Here is a 16,669-nt window from a genome sequence, read left to right as displayed (position 1 = left end):
CTGCGTCCCGTCCCGGCGGTTGGCAGTTGGCGGCCCCCGCGGCCTCCCCCCGCCTCCCCCCGCCGGCTCCCTGGGGCCTCCGCAGGCCCGGCGGCCGCTCCAAATGTTTTCCATATTTGTTCAGCCTCCGTAATCCGAACCCCGGGGCCGGCCCAGCGCGCCCAGCGCCGGCCCCGCGCTCCGCGCTCCGCGCTCGGGCCCCGCGCCGCCCCCGCGCCCGCGCCCGCGCCGCCCCCGCCCCCGCGCCGCCAGCAGCCCCCGCACGGCCATGGGCGAGGACCGGCAGCCCCGCGGGCCGCGCAGGCAGGGGGGGGCCGCCGCCGCCGACGCCGCCGCCGCCGCCGCGCCCGACGACCCGGGGCCGAAGCCCGGCGCGGGGGCCCCCAAGGAGCGCGGGGAGGAGGCGGCCCGGACGTGCTGCGGCTGCCGCTTCCCGCTGCTGCTCGCGCTGCTGCAGCTGGCGCTGGGCATCGCCGTGACCGTGGTGGGCTTTCTCATGGCGAGCGTCAGCCCCTCCCTGCTAGTCAGGGACACTCCGTTTTGGGCCGGGATCATCGTAAGCATCGAGTGCGGGGGTCGGAGCGCGTTCGCCCGCCAGGAACGCGCAGCCGCTTGGTGGAGCCCGGACTAACCCGACTGCATGCGCCCTCCCCCGCCGCCCCCTAACTGCGCTGCGCTCGGTGGGCCCGGGGCGGGGGCGGGGGCGGGGGGCTCTGCGGCGCCTTCGGAGCTCCGGAGCTCGGGAGGCACGGGCTGGGCTGCTCGGGCTGCTCACGTGGAACCTTGTGGACGACAGCAGCAGACTCACTTTGGCTCTGTCCTCACCCTGGTCCCCGGAACCCCACCCTGGTCTCTAGATAACTAACAGAAAGTGGAGTGAGGTCGTGCAGGTCAGGAGAAAGCCTGCCCTTGCGGTTTGCCACGCTGGGTGGCATTCAGCTGGTTTATTTTATTTTATTTTATTTTATTTTATTTTATTATTTTTTTACCTTTGAGATTTCAGGAGTAAGTTTTATAGAATAATGTTTGAAGGCAGGAAACGGGAATGCAGCAAGCACGGCCTTCATATGCTGGAGTCTAATGGGAAAAACCCAGGGGCTGGCCCTGGCAGGAGTATATTTGGGGACTCTGCTAACGGATGTACTGTTCTAAGCAGAACACTGGTCAGCTGTTGGGAGGGAGTGTGCAAACACGCAGCATACTTGGCGTCATTAAATGGACTCTTTGCTGTGAAATGGGTGCCATTTATGGAGCGCCTAGTGTTTCTTGTCCTGCTAGAGGCCTTACATTTATTATTTCTAAGCCCCACATCATCCTTATGGGACAGTTACTATCATTTCGTTTCGCAGATGAGAAAACTGAGGGCAGGCTCCCCCAGGGTCGTGAGTTGGCAAAGTTGGGAGGTCAGCCAAGTCCATTCCTTTCTGCACCAGTCTGCGTCTGCCCTTTCCTCACCGAGCCACGCTGCCACCACATTTAATTCGTAATTTTAATGTTCTGTTTCAGTGCCTTGAGGCTTACTGAAAGTTCTCTCATGGGCATTCAGTTTGCAATTTTTTACTTGATTTGATTCGTGAAACGACACTTGGAGGTGGGAACTGTCACCCCCACTTTGGACAGGGGGAAGCAGGCTAAGAGAAGTTAAATGACATTCTCAAGGCCCAGAGATTAAAAGTGGTGGAGCCGAGTGACACTAAAGTGCATGCTTCTGGCTCCTGGTTTCATACTGCATCATGCCTGCTCTTACTGACCGCAGGAACTGTAACTCATAAAACTACCCACAAAATAATTTTTTATCGGGGACAGATGTTAAAAGCACCTGATAAATATGCATCGATGTAGGTATTTTCTAATTAAGATTATTTGAACTCACAAATTCTTGCGGAGTAATTTAAAACTTTTAATTTGTGTACTAAGAAGTCCCATGAAATTATCATGATTGGAGTTTTCTAAATCAAGTAATTTTAAAAATAGCTTTTCACTAAGATATACCAGGTATTTTAGTCACCTAAATGACTGTCAAGATAGAGGGGAGAAAAGTCTGTCCTTTTAAGACCTGGTGAATGAAAAGAAAGAAGGAATGAAACTCCTTTGAACATCACTTGCAAGTGTGTCTTTTATCCTTCCTTTATTTCAACTTTAAAAAGTCCAGTACCAAAAAAGCAAGTTAGATGGGAAAAAAATGCATCTTAATGTTTCAGGCACAAACATATGAATCATTCAACTCTGAAATTTCATGAGCTCCTATTGGGAGCATCACGTGCTCCTAATTGCCTTGGAAGCTCCCCGAGTGTGATACAAAGAACATTGTGGACAGCCAGGTTTCTGTTCTTTCTAGTTTTCCAGTTTATAAATGAGCCATTGGAAGTTTGCTTGTACTGCATCGTAGCCCTGACGGTACCTGTGATCCGAAGTTTTCTTTCAACAGAGAATTTGTGGAGAGAAAAGCAGTTAGTGGAGACAGGTGAGGAGGGTCTCTAGGAGCCAGGTGACAAAACCTCTCCTCCCAGCTGGGCCAGAGTTGCAGGCTCCAACAGACACCGTGCTTGTCGTCCTCATCTGGCTGTCTGTGGTCGGTCACAGGCACTCTTCCAAACTTTCAGTGAAGGGAAGGGACAGGGAGGCCGGATGAGAAAGGACAGAAGCATAAACATCACGCCGGGTACTGAGTCATACAGGTTGGGCATTATTTGCTGAATAACTTGGGGCAAGTTACTTAACCTCTCTAGGCTTCCATTTCCTCATCGATGAAATCAGAACCGTAATAATTCCTACCTCTTGGGGCTGTTGTGAGAATTAAATAAATTAATACGTGTTCTCATACGTAGAGCAGTGCTGGCTAATGGTAAGCGCTTAGCGGACTAGCTTTTTTTATTTATTAGCAGAGATGCAATCACTGGGAGTGACCATCATTCTTCAAATTCGAGGCTGCTCTATTTTGTCTCTAGTCTTGTGGAATAGTTATTTCAGACTTGCTGCATTCCCTAGACCAGTTGGGCTCTGAAGGTGATGTCAATTTGACCGTCTCAACTTTCTCTGTTCGTAGCCAAATTACTATTAGCAATCTTACGGTATTAGATTAGTCCAGTACTTTCTGTATCTCTCTGGAGACTTACAACATATAACTTGGAGGAAAGAGACCTCCTCAGTGCCATTTCCCCCAGGGATATGGAGTGATTGTGGTGGGGGGATATCCTCCGAGGAATACTGAAACGTTTGCCCTGTTGAGGAGATCTGCTTAGACCAAAACAGTACAGGTCAGTCCCAGGGGCTGAGGCAAAGTCAAAACCCACTTTGGTAATTTAGGCTGAATTCAAGCAGGGGTCCCCAGACTGTGCACCAACCCCATCAACAACAGCTCTAATGCTTCCCTCTTCTCTTTCTCTATATATTGGTTGTCTCTTACCATAGAGCACTTATTTCATTTTACAAAGGTTCCTATCCCATTACGTTGGCATTTCGGGAGCACCATTCTCCTCACAGAATCTGGGGAGGTGGGTAAATCCACCTAGGTGGCTTCTCATTGACCAATGTCTGGGTGACCTGATGAGTATTCAGTGAGCTTCTATCTGGCTATAAACTGAAGAAGTCCTTAATGATCTGTGATCAGAGATTTATGTCCTATGGAATTTTAGGAAAACAAGTATGTCTTGCATATGCATAAAGGTGACTTCCTTCATCCTCCGTCAGAGAGATGATTGAAGTCCTTTTATTTCAATTACAAAGGATTCCTTTATAGGAAAAAAATATGGAATGGAACCACTATAGAGACTAGGTAACGTGTAAAAGTGCCATTCTCCTCCTAAAATTCTTTATAAATGGTTTGAGGGTTGTAAGTTGTAAATCACACCACAATGACAATACAAAGTGAAACAGGGTCTTTGAGGATGACCTTGGTTAGGGGTAGGGGATCCTAGGAGATAAAAGTCTGCTTTGCATTTCATTCTGTTAATGGTTTGAGTAGTTGGGTCAAACAGGCATTTAGGTTTGTTCATCATTCCAGAATTTTTATTGATAAAAAATGTGTATGGACCGAAGGAGTCCAAGAATTCTTGCTCAAATGCATACAGTTTTGGCTTAGGTGATATGTAACATGTTTGAACTTTGGCTTATTTTTCTTCATGCAGTAACATTTGTTGGAGGTGTCTGCTGTGCTAGGCATTGGTCTTAAAAATAGTGAACCATATACCAGGAGATCTCTAGAGATCCTGACGGACATGTGCCCTTATCACATCTGACAGTAATGAATACTTCCGATTAAAAAATTTAACCTACACAAATATTTTTAAAGCCCATTTACCTTTTGAAGTATTTCATTTACAGTGATTTATTTGCTTTGGCATCTCTACTCTGAAGTCAATTTAAGAGCAAACTCTTGCCTCTTATCCTCAGTGGGGATGTGTAGTATTCGGAAGTCTCTTGGCCCTTGTAGAGAACATTCCCATGGAAAGAAGGAATTTGCCTTATTGTGGTTTTCAGGTTTCCTCATAATTTCTCCATTGCTCCCATATCCCACTCAGCTAGATTAAAAACCCTGAGATATATATACCACATTAATCACATTAGAAAGTTTAAGGAAAGGGCTTAAAAGGAAGGGAAGAGTATTTCCTTTCCTTAATGTCATTCATAAAACTCATCATATGAATCTGTAATGATTAAGAGCCCTGTCAAGAATTTCAATAACAGTTTTCATATGTTAACTTACTCTAAGGAATTCAAAATGCAGGTGTATTCAGACTTTAAAATCTATTTTTAACCTTGGCTTAATGGAAGGGAAAATTGGGTGGTTATTTATTTTAAAACAGAATATACTCTGAAACACACAAGGAGATATATGACATATAGCAAGTAAGGAGCAGATATTATCATCCATAATTTATAAGTAGAAAGACTAAGTGAGACATGATGATTTGGCTACATGATTTGATCATGGTTATAGGAGAAACTGGAAGTGAGGTTTGGCTCTCGGATTTTGGATAGACGCTAAAAAAGTCAAGAGGCTAAAAGTGGTGTCAGTTTTCCATATAGGTAGATTGACATTTGAGAAAGCTAATCTGGAATTATGTTGCTAGGAACACATTACATAGTAATACATTATTTTTAATACCGGGACTTTGATATGCTTCCAAGATCGAATATTGTATTTCTGGTGCCACTGGGAAATAATTTTAATTATAGCAACTGTCACAGGTTTGTTAGAGACTGAGGAGTGATAATTATATGGCCTAACTCAGTCTCCACTGAGTGTATATATGATAAATAATGGTAGGAAAAATATCTTACAGGTTCATGAAGTTTTCCTAGTAAGTATAAAAATGGAATATGACAATTAATTTGGCAAAATAAATAATTTTAACAAGTGTATGAAAATAAAAGGGAATATTTGAGAATTTGGTGACCTGTTTCCTGAAAGAATCTTAGAATAAAGAATAAGGAAGGTTAGGACTGGACAGGATCATTAGGAGAAATGTATTTTCACCTCTATCACTAGCCTCATACTAAGCCACACATACTGAGGCCAAAGAAGTGCTTATTTAATGAGGAAGTTATCCCTGGATCTTCTTTCTCTTTTTAAAATAAGGAGGAGAAGTAGTGGGTCATGGTATTTTTCAGTCCTGTAGTGTGCATATATTTAACGCAGAAAGTTAATCTCTAGAAACTTTTGAGATATCAATCATTTGTTTTTATGGTAGAAATACTAGTGCATAGAATTTGGGGGTAATCAAATAAAACAAGAAGCAATTTCTTGTCTTTAAGTATAGTGTATGTCCATGGGACTCCTATGTATCCCTGGACACATACTGGGTACCCAAGTCAGGGTTGAAGTAAACTCTGTTTCAGACTTGCTATCATCATAGCTTCTGTTTGAACTTGCGACAACCCATTTTTTAAACTATGGTTTGAGGAATGACACATAGTTGTGTTTTACAATACAGACAGACTTAAGCTTATTGACAACTTTTTTTTTTTAAGATTTTTAATTTATTTATTAGAGACACACAGAGCAAGAGACACACACACAGGCAGAGGGAGAAGCAGGCTCCCTGTAGGGAGCCTGATGCGGGACTCGATCCCGGGACTCCCGGATCACAGCCTGAAAGCGGTGCTGAACCGCTAACCCACCAGCGCTGCCCTATTGATAACTTTTTAAAGAACTATTTGGTAACAATAAGGAATGTGTTATTCTCCATTTTGGGCTCCTGGGTTCCAGAAATATCCAGGATACACTAACTTAGTATTACTGAGATGTTTTATTTCCTGTTATAAAATGACTACAGGATTAAAAAAAAAAAAAGAGGAAAAAGAGGTCATTTGACTTTTTTGCATATCTCTAGGTAGAATCAATTAGGACAAATTAGGATTGATGAGGCTGAATGCTCATGTCTTCCTTCTACAAAGAAAACAAATGGCACAGATTTCCCAATTTAGTCTATGAGTTTCACCGTTAGCCGATGAGATCCACTTTGAATTTGTTCTGAGGACACGAATTGTTCTCTTGTCTTTTTCTTGCCTTTAGTTGTCTGTGGCATTTGTACTAAGGGCACTCTTTACCTGGGTCCACTTGCCGGTGTTCCACCCTGAAGAGTTAGCATCAACATCAAAGGATCCACACAAGGCTCCATGAAGAGCTCAGTATGCATATTTCCATGTTGCTGTGGGACAGGAATGGAATCTAGTCATTAAACTTTAATTAGATGTCATTTCACTGCAGCCTAGAGAAATGCTGATCAGAAAGAGCCCCTCAGCATCTACAGCTGGATGGGACCTCATGATGTCATATTTTAGCTCAAGTTATTTCTTGCTGTGAATATTCAAGTCCAGGTTTATGACAATGAGCTCATAAGCTAAAGGTGAATTTTTTTTTTTAAGTGGATGTTGGTAACAGTATTTATAACATAAACCGTGTAAAAGCCTATTTCAGAGACACATCCTCTTTTAGATTTTTTGGACGCTGCCTCATCTCAGTGTATTGAGATAAAACTTGGCAGGAGTAACTGTCAGATGCCTGAGAGACACAGCTCACTGGATCACCCTGGTTAATTTTAAAATTCATGTGTGTACACTTACGTGTACGGCATTAACTAAGATGCATTTTCCTTTCCGTCTTCGTGAGCTCCAGCAGGTTCTGTTCAGGTCTCTCCTCCTGGCTTGCAGACAGCTGCTTTCTCCCTGTGTGCTTCCATGGGCTTCCTTCTGGGCCTATGCTTGGAGAGGGAGCAAGATCTCTCTTCCTCTTTGGCCACTCGTCCTCTTGGATTATGACCTCACCCTTATGACCTCACTTAACCTTATTTATGTCCTAAAAGCCCTGTCTCCAAATTCAGTCACCTTGGGGGTTAGGGCTTAAACAAAGGATTTTGGGGAGGACACTGTTCCATCCATAGCACTTTGAGTGAGGAATATAAATTCATACAACCACCTCGGGGTTCCTTAATCTTGTTTCGTAGCTTATTCATGAAGGCCCTAGGGCTTCCACTGAAACAGCCAGAAGCCTGAATGTTCTGATGAGAATTTTGAGCCAGTGAACTGATAGGCAGGGGTGCAGCCGGGTGGCATGGCTCTGTGCTCATGCCCTGGTGAGACGTATAGAGGAGGTGGTTTTTACTGCGTTTATAGATTGCTGCTTTTGTCAAATTTCTGTAAAAATAAAGTGCAGTCGTTTCAACTAGTGACTGCAATTCTCAGGCTAGCTTAGGCGTTTCATTTGCTACCTTAGCTCTTGAAGGCATAGGAACCACTGTTTAGTAAATTTCTGCCTTTCTTTTCTGTTCTGAGAGTGACTCACTGTCAGGATCTAGTGAAATGACACCTTGCCTTCTGAGGGAAACGAGGGTGGTCTGCTGAGCGGTGGCCTTCTGACGGGCAGTGAACTCATGCTTGGTGTTTCTAGAACTCAAGGGAAGTCACCTCTCAGGTCTTTATACTGTGCAGCTGTTTCTTTTTCTTTTTCTTTCTTTTTTAAGATTTTATTTATATGGGGATCCCTGGGTGGCTCAGCGGTTTAGTACCTGCCTTTAGCCCAGGGTGCGATCCTGGAGTCCTGGGATCGAGTCCCACGTCGGGCTTCCGGCATGGGGCCTGCTTCTCCCTCTGCCTGTGTCTCTGCCTCTCTCTCTCTCTCTCTCTTTCTCTATCATAAATAAATAATCTTAAAAAAAAGATTTTATTTATATATACACGAGAGACACAGAGGCAGAGACACAGACAGAGGGAGAAGCAGGCTCCATGCAGGGAGCCTGATGTGGGACTCGATCCCAGGACCATGGGATCATGACCTGAGCCGAAGGCAGATGCTGAGCCACCCAAGTGCCCCACTGCTGTTGTTTTCATTTTATTTTTTAAGATTTATTTATTTACTTATTTATGATAGACATAGAGAGGGAGAGAGAGAGGCAGAGACACAGGAGGAAGGAGAAGCAGGCTCCCTGCTGGGAACCAGATGTGGGACTCGATCCTGGGACCCCAGGATCACGTCCTGGGCCAAAGGCAGGCGCTAAACTGCTGAGCCACACAGGGATCCCCTGTTTTCATTTTTGATGATGGTTCTGCAGATGACCAGGTCACCAGTCACTATGGCATGGGTCAGAATAAAACCCGGGAGTTGTTCCCACCTAGGTCTCATAAGGTTACAGCCTAGAAGCCTGTGTCTCCTTAGTAGATCACTGCATTTGACAGGTCTTCTCACAGAATCCTGTCTGTTCAGCTAGAAGTCCTGAATTGGGCTCTGTTTTCCTTTATCAAGTGCCACACAACCCAAACCATCCCAGAGGAAAAGATGAGAGAAGACTATCTAGAACTGTCCAGTATGCCACCTTCCAACAGTTGATCCAGTCCGGGCCCAGGAGGAGGAGCACACACAAGACATGGCCCAAGTTCCAGGGGCATCCTGCCATGTCTCCAGTTTGATCTTGGAGCATATTTAAAGTTGACACTGTAGAGCCATGTCCCCTGCCTAACAGCCATGAGTGCGTTTCAGGGCTGTGTTCCATGGGTGCCAGCAAAAGGCCAGTCAGTGACTGGAAAGCAAAGGGTTTTGCTCACAGACAGCATTCTCAGTTGCTGCTGAAGAAGTTCTGTCGGGGACCTACTTCTCTTGTTGCAGAAATGAGCAATCCTCCGCCCTGGCTGGGAGAGGCTGCCAGAAACATCGAGGATGCTGTCTTAGTGGCATCCCACTCAACTGTTGTTTTGAAAGTGTTTGATTCAGCATTCATTGTAACGAGCCATTAAAAAACCCTTTAAGATAGGTTATTACCAAGGAAGGCCTCTCTTGTGTGGAAGATAATGACAGGTGACAAGAAAAGAAGGGGAATTGCTAATGTGTTAACTAGACCCTGACTAGGGAGAGAATTTTGGCTTTATTACTATGGAAAAAAAAAAAGTAACACCAGCTTCCTTCTCAAGTATCAGGTGTGGCACACGTATCAGGCCATTAGGCTGAGGCTGAGTCTTATCTCACATTTAGCTGTGCCAGGAAAGCTATGATGGAAGGACTTTTACAAGATAAGGGAAATAACATTTCAGTGTTCATCATTTCTGCTGGAGGGCCGAGTGTGCTGTTCACGTAGGGAGAATGCAGGATGACCGTCACCACCTCCAGGACCACATATAGATGAGAGACAGAATCCAGCCTTTTTAGTTTACATTTTACAAGTTCCAAAGGGTTATGCATTTCTCCCATGCAATCAGCCAGTCAGATTCTGAAACAGAAGGATCGAACCCACGCAGGTTGGCTTCGTCTCTTAATCTTTTCGTGAACAAGTAGTTTGGGAAGCCCATAAAGCGTTTCGATCTGAGTTAAAGGGCTCTGAGACCAAACAGAATTTTTAAAATGAACATAGGGTGACCATAACTATTGTGTTATAGAACCTTCAGTAAATAATTCTCATTCAGTCACCGAATCTAGTGCGTCACAAATTTTTCCACCTCGAGACCTCCCTAAGGCCTCGCTCCCCTTTTCCCTGTCCTCACACACATCACAAAAAGCTCAGTGTCTAGCTAACCCATGTTGCCATGGAAGGGAACAGGAGAAATGCTAGAGAGGTTGCAGGCTGCTTGGGGACACTGACCCCTTCATTTTCAAAAGGACAAAACACTTTTCAAAGGAGAAGTAATATTACTATATATTACTTAATGTTACATTATAGCCTTTTTTTTTTTTTCTTTTAAGAAGTGCTCTCAATTAGAAAAGCCACTTGGTAATATTTTCTAAAGGTTGAACAGGATGGTTCTTATTTACACCCTTGTTACAGTGTTACATAATTGAATTTATATTGATTTACTGTGTAATTTCTATATACTGTACTATTTCATGAATTTTTATTTATTGTACTGTTTCAGATATATGAACCCAGGTTATTCAGGTAGAATTATCTCTGCAATCATTTATAAAGTGGGGCCTAATTTGAGAACCTACTTAATTATGGCTGAGTAATAAGATCCAGTAGGCAAAATCCACATTTACAAGATTCCTTTCCCTTTTGCGGACTTGAAAAATCCAAAAGTGAAACAAATGAATTATAGGTTGTTTATTTTTCCCACAAATCTGTAGCAATTCTATCCCTTCTATTGATTCATGGGAAATGCTAGAACACAATCTTTGTTTATCTTACATTCTTTGAAAATGGATAATTTTGTAAATGTAGGTAGTTATCAAATTTATTGGAGATTAGTTTCTTTTTTTTTTTTTTTTTGGAGATTAGTTTCTGATAAATCATCACGAGTGAGTTAGGTAGTTGGTAAGAACAGAAACAGAAGTCTACATAAGAAAGAAGACTTAAAGTTTTCACATTTAAAAAAATTTACTTTGTTTAAAAAAAGATTATTTATTTATTTATCATGAGAGACACAGAGAAAGAGAGGCAGAGACACAGAGGGAGAAGTGGACTCCCTGCAGGGAGCCCAATGCCGGATTAGATCCCAGGACCCCGGATCATGACCTGAGCTGAAGGCAGACTCTGCTCAACCACTGAGCCACCCAAGTACCCCCTAAAAACTTACTTTGAGAGAGCAGGGCAGAAGGAGAGGGAGAGAGAGAATCTGAAGCAGACTCCCCGCTGAGCACAGAATCCACCTAGGGGCTCAATCTCACCACCCCGAGATCACGACCTTCACCAAAATCTCGACTTGAGCTGAAATGAAGAGTTGGCCACTTAACTGACCAAGCCACCCCGGAACCCCCCAAATTTTCACATCTTTGCCTGTCTCCCTTGGTCTTTCCATATGCCAGGTACAGTGTCCACAGGAGTTTAGTGTCTGGGAGAGGACACACATACAACCAACTACAATATAATTTTAAAAACTGGGTACTGGGGTGCCTGGGGGGCTCAATGGTTGAGGGTCTGCCTTCAGCTCAGGTCATGATCCCAGGGTCCTGGAATTGAGTCCCGCATTGGGCTCCCCATGGGGAGCCTGCTTCTCCTTCTGCCTGTGTCTCTGCCTCTCTCTCTGTGTGTCTCAAATAAATAAATAAATAAATAAATAAATAAATAAATAAACAAACAAATAAAATCTTAAAACAAACAAACAAACAGGTACTAAGGTGATGCCCTGAAGACAGTAGCACCATGGAAGCTGTGATTAACCCTGTTCAGGGAGGGTCAGAAAAGGCAAGGTAAGGGAGGTCGGAAATTACAGGACAGGCATCAGTTTTGGAATATAACAAATGTAGGAAGAATCCTGGCTCTATCAATCTGTAGCCATTTCCAAAAATTTTTGGTTTTACTCCTATTGTCATTTTTGTGTGGGCTTAAATAAGTATAAGGAGCTCTCTGCAATTCTGTAATTATTTTTAAATTATGAACACTTTCAAGTATATAATAGCATGTAAAGAAGAAGACAACCACCTACTTATACCCAGATTTGTCATTTTAATATTTTGTCATAATTGTTTTTTTTTTTTTAAGAAAGAAAACATTATAGTACCTGTTTCTTTCTTGGTCCTATTCACTTGCCCCCCCCTCCTTATTTGGTATTTATCATACCTATGTGTATTTTCCTACTTTCTTCCGTGTATATAACCACGACCAATAATCAATTGTTTTATGTTTTAAATTTTATATAGATGGTAGCATAACATCATTTTTGTTCAACATTGTTATTGAGATTCACTTATAATAGTACACCAATAGCATTCATTCACTTTTGCTGTATTGTATTTCATTATAGGAATATACAACAATGTATTTATTCTCCTGTTAACGAAAACTTAGGTTATTTTCAAAACTTATTATTTTTTTTTTGCAATGACAAAATATCGCAATGGACATTCTTTTCCATGGCTCCCTGTGCACGTATTTCAGCTTAACAATAACCCACAACCCTCGGACCAATTTGTGCACGTATTTCAAAGATTCTTTAGGGCACATTCCTAGAAATTGAATTATTGGATCATAAGACATAGGCATCTTCAACTTGATAGCTATTGCCAAATCAGGACCACAAAGCCACAGTTGTATGAATTCATGTTCCCACCAAGTTAGAACTCCCACCAATCTACAACTTGTCATCTACTGTTAGGCAACTTGAATTTTTGCCCGTCTTATTTATGTACAATATCATGTTTTAATTTATGTTTTTCTGATTACTATAGTAGTTGAACATTTTTTAATGTTTATCAGCCATTTTATTTGTTTTCTAGCATTTATTTACTCCACAAATATTTTCTATGAGTTGTTTCTTATTTTTTAAAAAGATTTTATTTATTTATTCATGAGAGACACACAGAGAGAGGGGCAGAGACAGAGGCAGAGGGAGAAGCAGGCTCCATGCAGGGAGCCCGATGTGGGACTCGATCCCCGTGTACCAGGATCACGCCCTGAGCTGAAGGCAGACACTCAACCACTGAGCCACCCGGGCTTCCCATTTGTTCCTTACTTATTGATATATAGGATTTCTTATCTTTGTAATTTAACCATTGTGATTTTAGTTACTGCAGATATCTTCTTACTTGGCATCACACCTTTTATCCTTGTTCATGGTGTGTTTGTTGTGAATAAGATTTAATTCTAACATATTTATATTTATCAATTTTGGGGGTAGGTGCTTTGATATATTTTAAAGGAATCTGTCTCCAAGTTATAAAGATATTTTTTTCAATTGTGTTCCAAAAATGTTGAAGGTTTGCTTTTGTATTTTTATCTTTATGTGTTCTAACTTTTTTGCATATGACATGAGGTAGTAGAGTCTTGTTTTTCTCACACAAATTATTGTTTTAGTACTATATTTAATGAATAATTGGCCCTTTCTATACTGAACTGCTATGTCCATCTCTCATCTATCAGCTTTTCATATTAGATTTGAGGATTGTGTCTGTGAACCTTTTTGCTGTCATCACTTGATTCGCCATTCACTGTGCTGATACCACAATGTTTGAATTAATGGCACCACGATACTCCTTGTGATAAGGGGGTAGCATAAGCAGCCTCCCACCAAACTCCTCACTCCCTTCTTATTCTACTTCCAAATTGCCTTGGTGAGACAGCTGTGTTCTCTTCCATCTGTATTTCAGGGCTGGCTTTTGAAGTTCTAAGAAAAATACTTTTGCTATTTTCATTTGATTTGTACTTTATATACATAAGCAAAGAATCTCTCTCCATTCATCTGATGTTCTACAGTTTAGTTACAATGTACCAAATGCAGATTTTCTTTGTATTTTTCCTAGTGGGGACTTGCTGTGTTTCCTCGATCTAAGAATTTTATGTTTCATCAATTCTGAAAAAATTTCAGAATATGTTTAATATTTGAAAAACCATTTTTATTTTTTTTTCTTCAAATCCTGGCTCTCTTCAGTCTCTCCATCTGAAATTACTGTCAGAGGTATGTCTGGACCTCCTTATCTCATCTTTCCTGTTTCTCACCCTCTCTGCTATGTGCTCTGTCTCTCCGTAGTTTGGATTATTCCTTAGCTCTATCTTCTACTTCCCTGTTCCCCTTTTCAGTTGAGTTTAATCTATCCAGGCTTTCAATCCAATGTTGTTGTTGTTGTTTTTTTTTCTAATTTCTAGAACTTCTATTTCATTTTTGCTGATGTTTTATTTTTAAATATATTTCTGGTGTTTTTTAAAGTGTCCTTTTTTTAATTCATGTTTTCGATTTCTTTCTTCATGGCCTCAATTACTTTGAATGTACTCTTTTTTATAGGTTCTATTCTTTATTATTTGAAATTCATAAGCTTTAATTCTTAGACTATGTGTGTCTGTGTGTACACATACACTTAATGCACGCAAGTGTTAGCCTTTGCTAATGAATTGATTATTTGTTTGCTCTAATTGGTTTGTGAGCTCATTTTCCAAGAGGCTTTCTTTATATGTAATAATTTGATGTGGTGTATTTGAGGGTGTAACTCTTCCAAATGGTTTGTGTTGCCAGGTGTCCCAGTGATATCATGAGCCTAGAGCCACCTTTTTTTTTTTTTTAAATTTAACCTATTTATTATGGAAAATTTCAAGCATACAAAAAATAGATCAAATAGTATCATGTACACCTATGTTCCCATCACCCAGCTTCAAAAATCATAAACTTATGATTGATCTTGCCCCTTTGTATGCTCCTATCTTCACACCCACATATCCTATATTGGTTTATTTTGAAGTAAATCCCAGATATTATATCGTTTCATCCATAAATACTTCACTATGTAAGTCAAAAGATGAAGACTAAAAAATAATCAAAATACTAATCATCCCTAACAAGTTAACAATTTCTTAATAGGACCAAATCAGTGTTCAAATATCCGTGATTAACTCATGAATATTTCTTCACAGTTTGTCAGAATCAGGATCCCAATAAGATCTATACACTGCAATGAGTTCATATATTTATGTTTCTTTTACTCAAAGATTTACCCTTTTTCCTTTCTATCAAAGCCCCCATGCCTCTCTCCCTTCCTTCCCCCTTCCCTTCCTTTTTCTCTCCCCCTCACAATTTTTTGTTGAAAAAATTCAAGGTTTTGTTTTTTTTCAGGACTGCTTTCATGTTACTTTCTCAAAATCTCCACCTCCACCTCCACCACCACCATCAGCTAAGACAGAACAATTGTTTTGATGACTTCCAGTGCTAGTGAGTTCATTATTTTCTAGTCGTGTAAGGGTGTGGCCATTTGAGAGGCCTAGCTTTATGCCATGGTCTTATCCCCATCTCTTAGTCTGTAGAAGCTCAGAGCATTTTAAAGTATTTTATAACATGAGGGTTTCATATAAGTTAATCCTTAATAGTATGCAGAAATAACACTTCTTGATATTTTTTTTTTTTAATTCTTCTTTGGATCAACTTGCAGGCTTTACCTCTCTGAGTCACAATTTTCTATAAAATGGAATAATATTTTTTACTTATGGCAGTGGTTCAGGGAATAAACAAGCTAATGTATACAAATTGGGTAATGCACAAAAGCTACCCTTTCTAGGTAGAGGAGATACTTGAGCAGGGTTTGAAGAGTGAATAATACTGGATTCAAAATAGTTGAAGGGGGAATACTATATCAGGAGGATAAAAAAGTAAAAGGGCATTTTAGGCAAAAGGCCCAATTCATGTCCTAAACTCCGTTTTCATCCACAACCATCTTTATTGCTTCACAGTTCTGTTGTTTGTGCTACTTCAGTTTTTTGAGAATGTAATTGCAAAAATTCCCAGTAGTTCCTATCAAGTATGAATCTTAACATAGAAACACAAATCTGTTATACTATTAAAACAAGACCCAAACCAAAGGGATTCTAGTTGAATGTCTTCATGATAAGTCATACTTTAGGATAGTTGTTGGATTTCTCTTCTGTTTTCTCTGAGTTGAGAAAACAGTCAGTTGTGAGATTCACTGGTTTAAAATGAGTTATTTGCAATAATCTTTAGGCAAGGTTTTTGGAACTTAGGAATTGTAGCAACTTCATGCTGGCACATCTCTCAAAGATCTCCCTAGCTTTCCAGCCTTACTTTGGCAGGGACATCAAGAAAAGCACACTATATCCATAGGATTTGAGGGATTCGTGCTCCCTTCATCCAGCTGCTGGTCGCAAATTCCAACTCCTTTTTATCAGTTCCATCAGGGTAGTTTTCTATTATCTTATAAAACAACAAATGAGATACAAGTGAACATCTGCAAAGTACAATGCGTGCTGAGAAATAAGGCAGTCACTTGACAGGCACATTTCCTTCCCATACTTTCTGTCTTGATACAATAGATCTGGCTAAGCCACACAGCAATGCAATTACAATGCAACATGGCAAAGAAAATTAAAAATGTATATATCTTTGTATAAAGATTTATAATCTTTGTAAAAATATATATTTCTGATTATCAGATAGTTTGAAATCATGATAAAAGCCAACACTTTGAATTAGAAAGGATGTGTCCTAGCATGGAAAAGATTTCAGCCTGGTACGTAAACGCACCTTAATACTTCTTCTTTTTTTTTTTTCAATAAATATTTATTTATTTGAGAGAGAGAGCGCATAGGGGGAGGGGACAGAGAGAGAGAGAGAGAGAGAAAATCTTTAGCAGACTCCACACAGAGTGCAGAGCCTGAGGCAGGCTCTACATGGGGCTCCATGCATAGCTAGATCCCTCAACCCTGATGATTACATGAGCAATAATTTCCTTTAGAATTGCCTCAGTACTTTCTAGAAATCTTATTTTTCTAATGTGTTTTCCAAAGAAATCTAGATTGAGCCAAGTTCT

The 16,669-nt window shown here is 41.1% G+C and overlaps 1 protein-coding gene and 1 long non-coding RNA gene across 4 annotated transcripts in view; one reads left to right on the top strand and one right to left on the bottom strand.

Moving 5' to 3' along the window:
- The first annotated feature begins 268 nt into the window (after positions 1-268).
- SSPN (sarcospan) overlaps positions 269-16,669 on the top strand; it is a 36,998-nt gene continuing 20,597 nt past the window's right edge. For 2 of the 3 annotated variants that reach the window (XM_077870672.1, XM_077870673.1), the window contains exon 1: positions 269-556. In XM_077870672.1, coding sequence (XP_077726798.1) covers positions 269-556 — 288 coding nt within the window. Of the gene's footprint in view, positions 557-2,445; positions 2,465-16,669 lie in introns of those variants that run through there. The other variant, XM_077870676.1, reaches the window with a different exon arrangement.
- On the bottom strand, positions 6,233-7,277 carry LOC144297073 (uncharacterized). The gene is made up of 2 exons (XR_013364126.1): positions 7,069-7,277; positions 6,233-6,653 (listed from the first exon to the last, which is right to left on the bottom strand). It is a non-coding gene; the product is annotated as an uncharacterized LOC144297073 (long non-coding RNA).

Source organism: Canis aureus, chromosome 25 (genome assembly GCF_053574225.1).
Source record: "Canis aureus isolate CA01 chromosome 25, VMU_Caureus_v.1.0, whole genome shotgun sequence".
Lineage (NCBI taxonomy): Eukaryota > Metazoa > Chordata > Mammalia > Carnivora > Canidae > Canis > Canis aureus.
The sequence above is the reverse complement of the archived record's forward strand: the minus strand, read 5'-3'. Positions and strand labels throughout refer to the sequence as shown.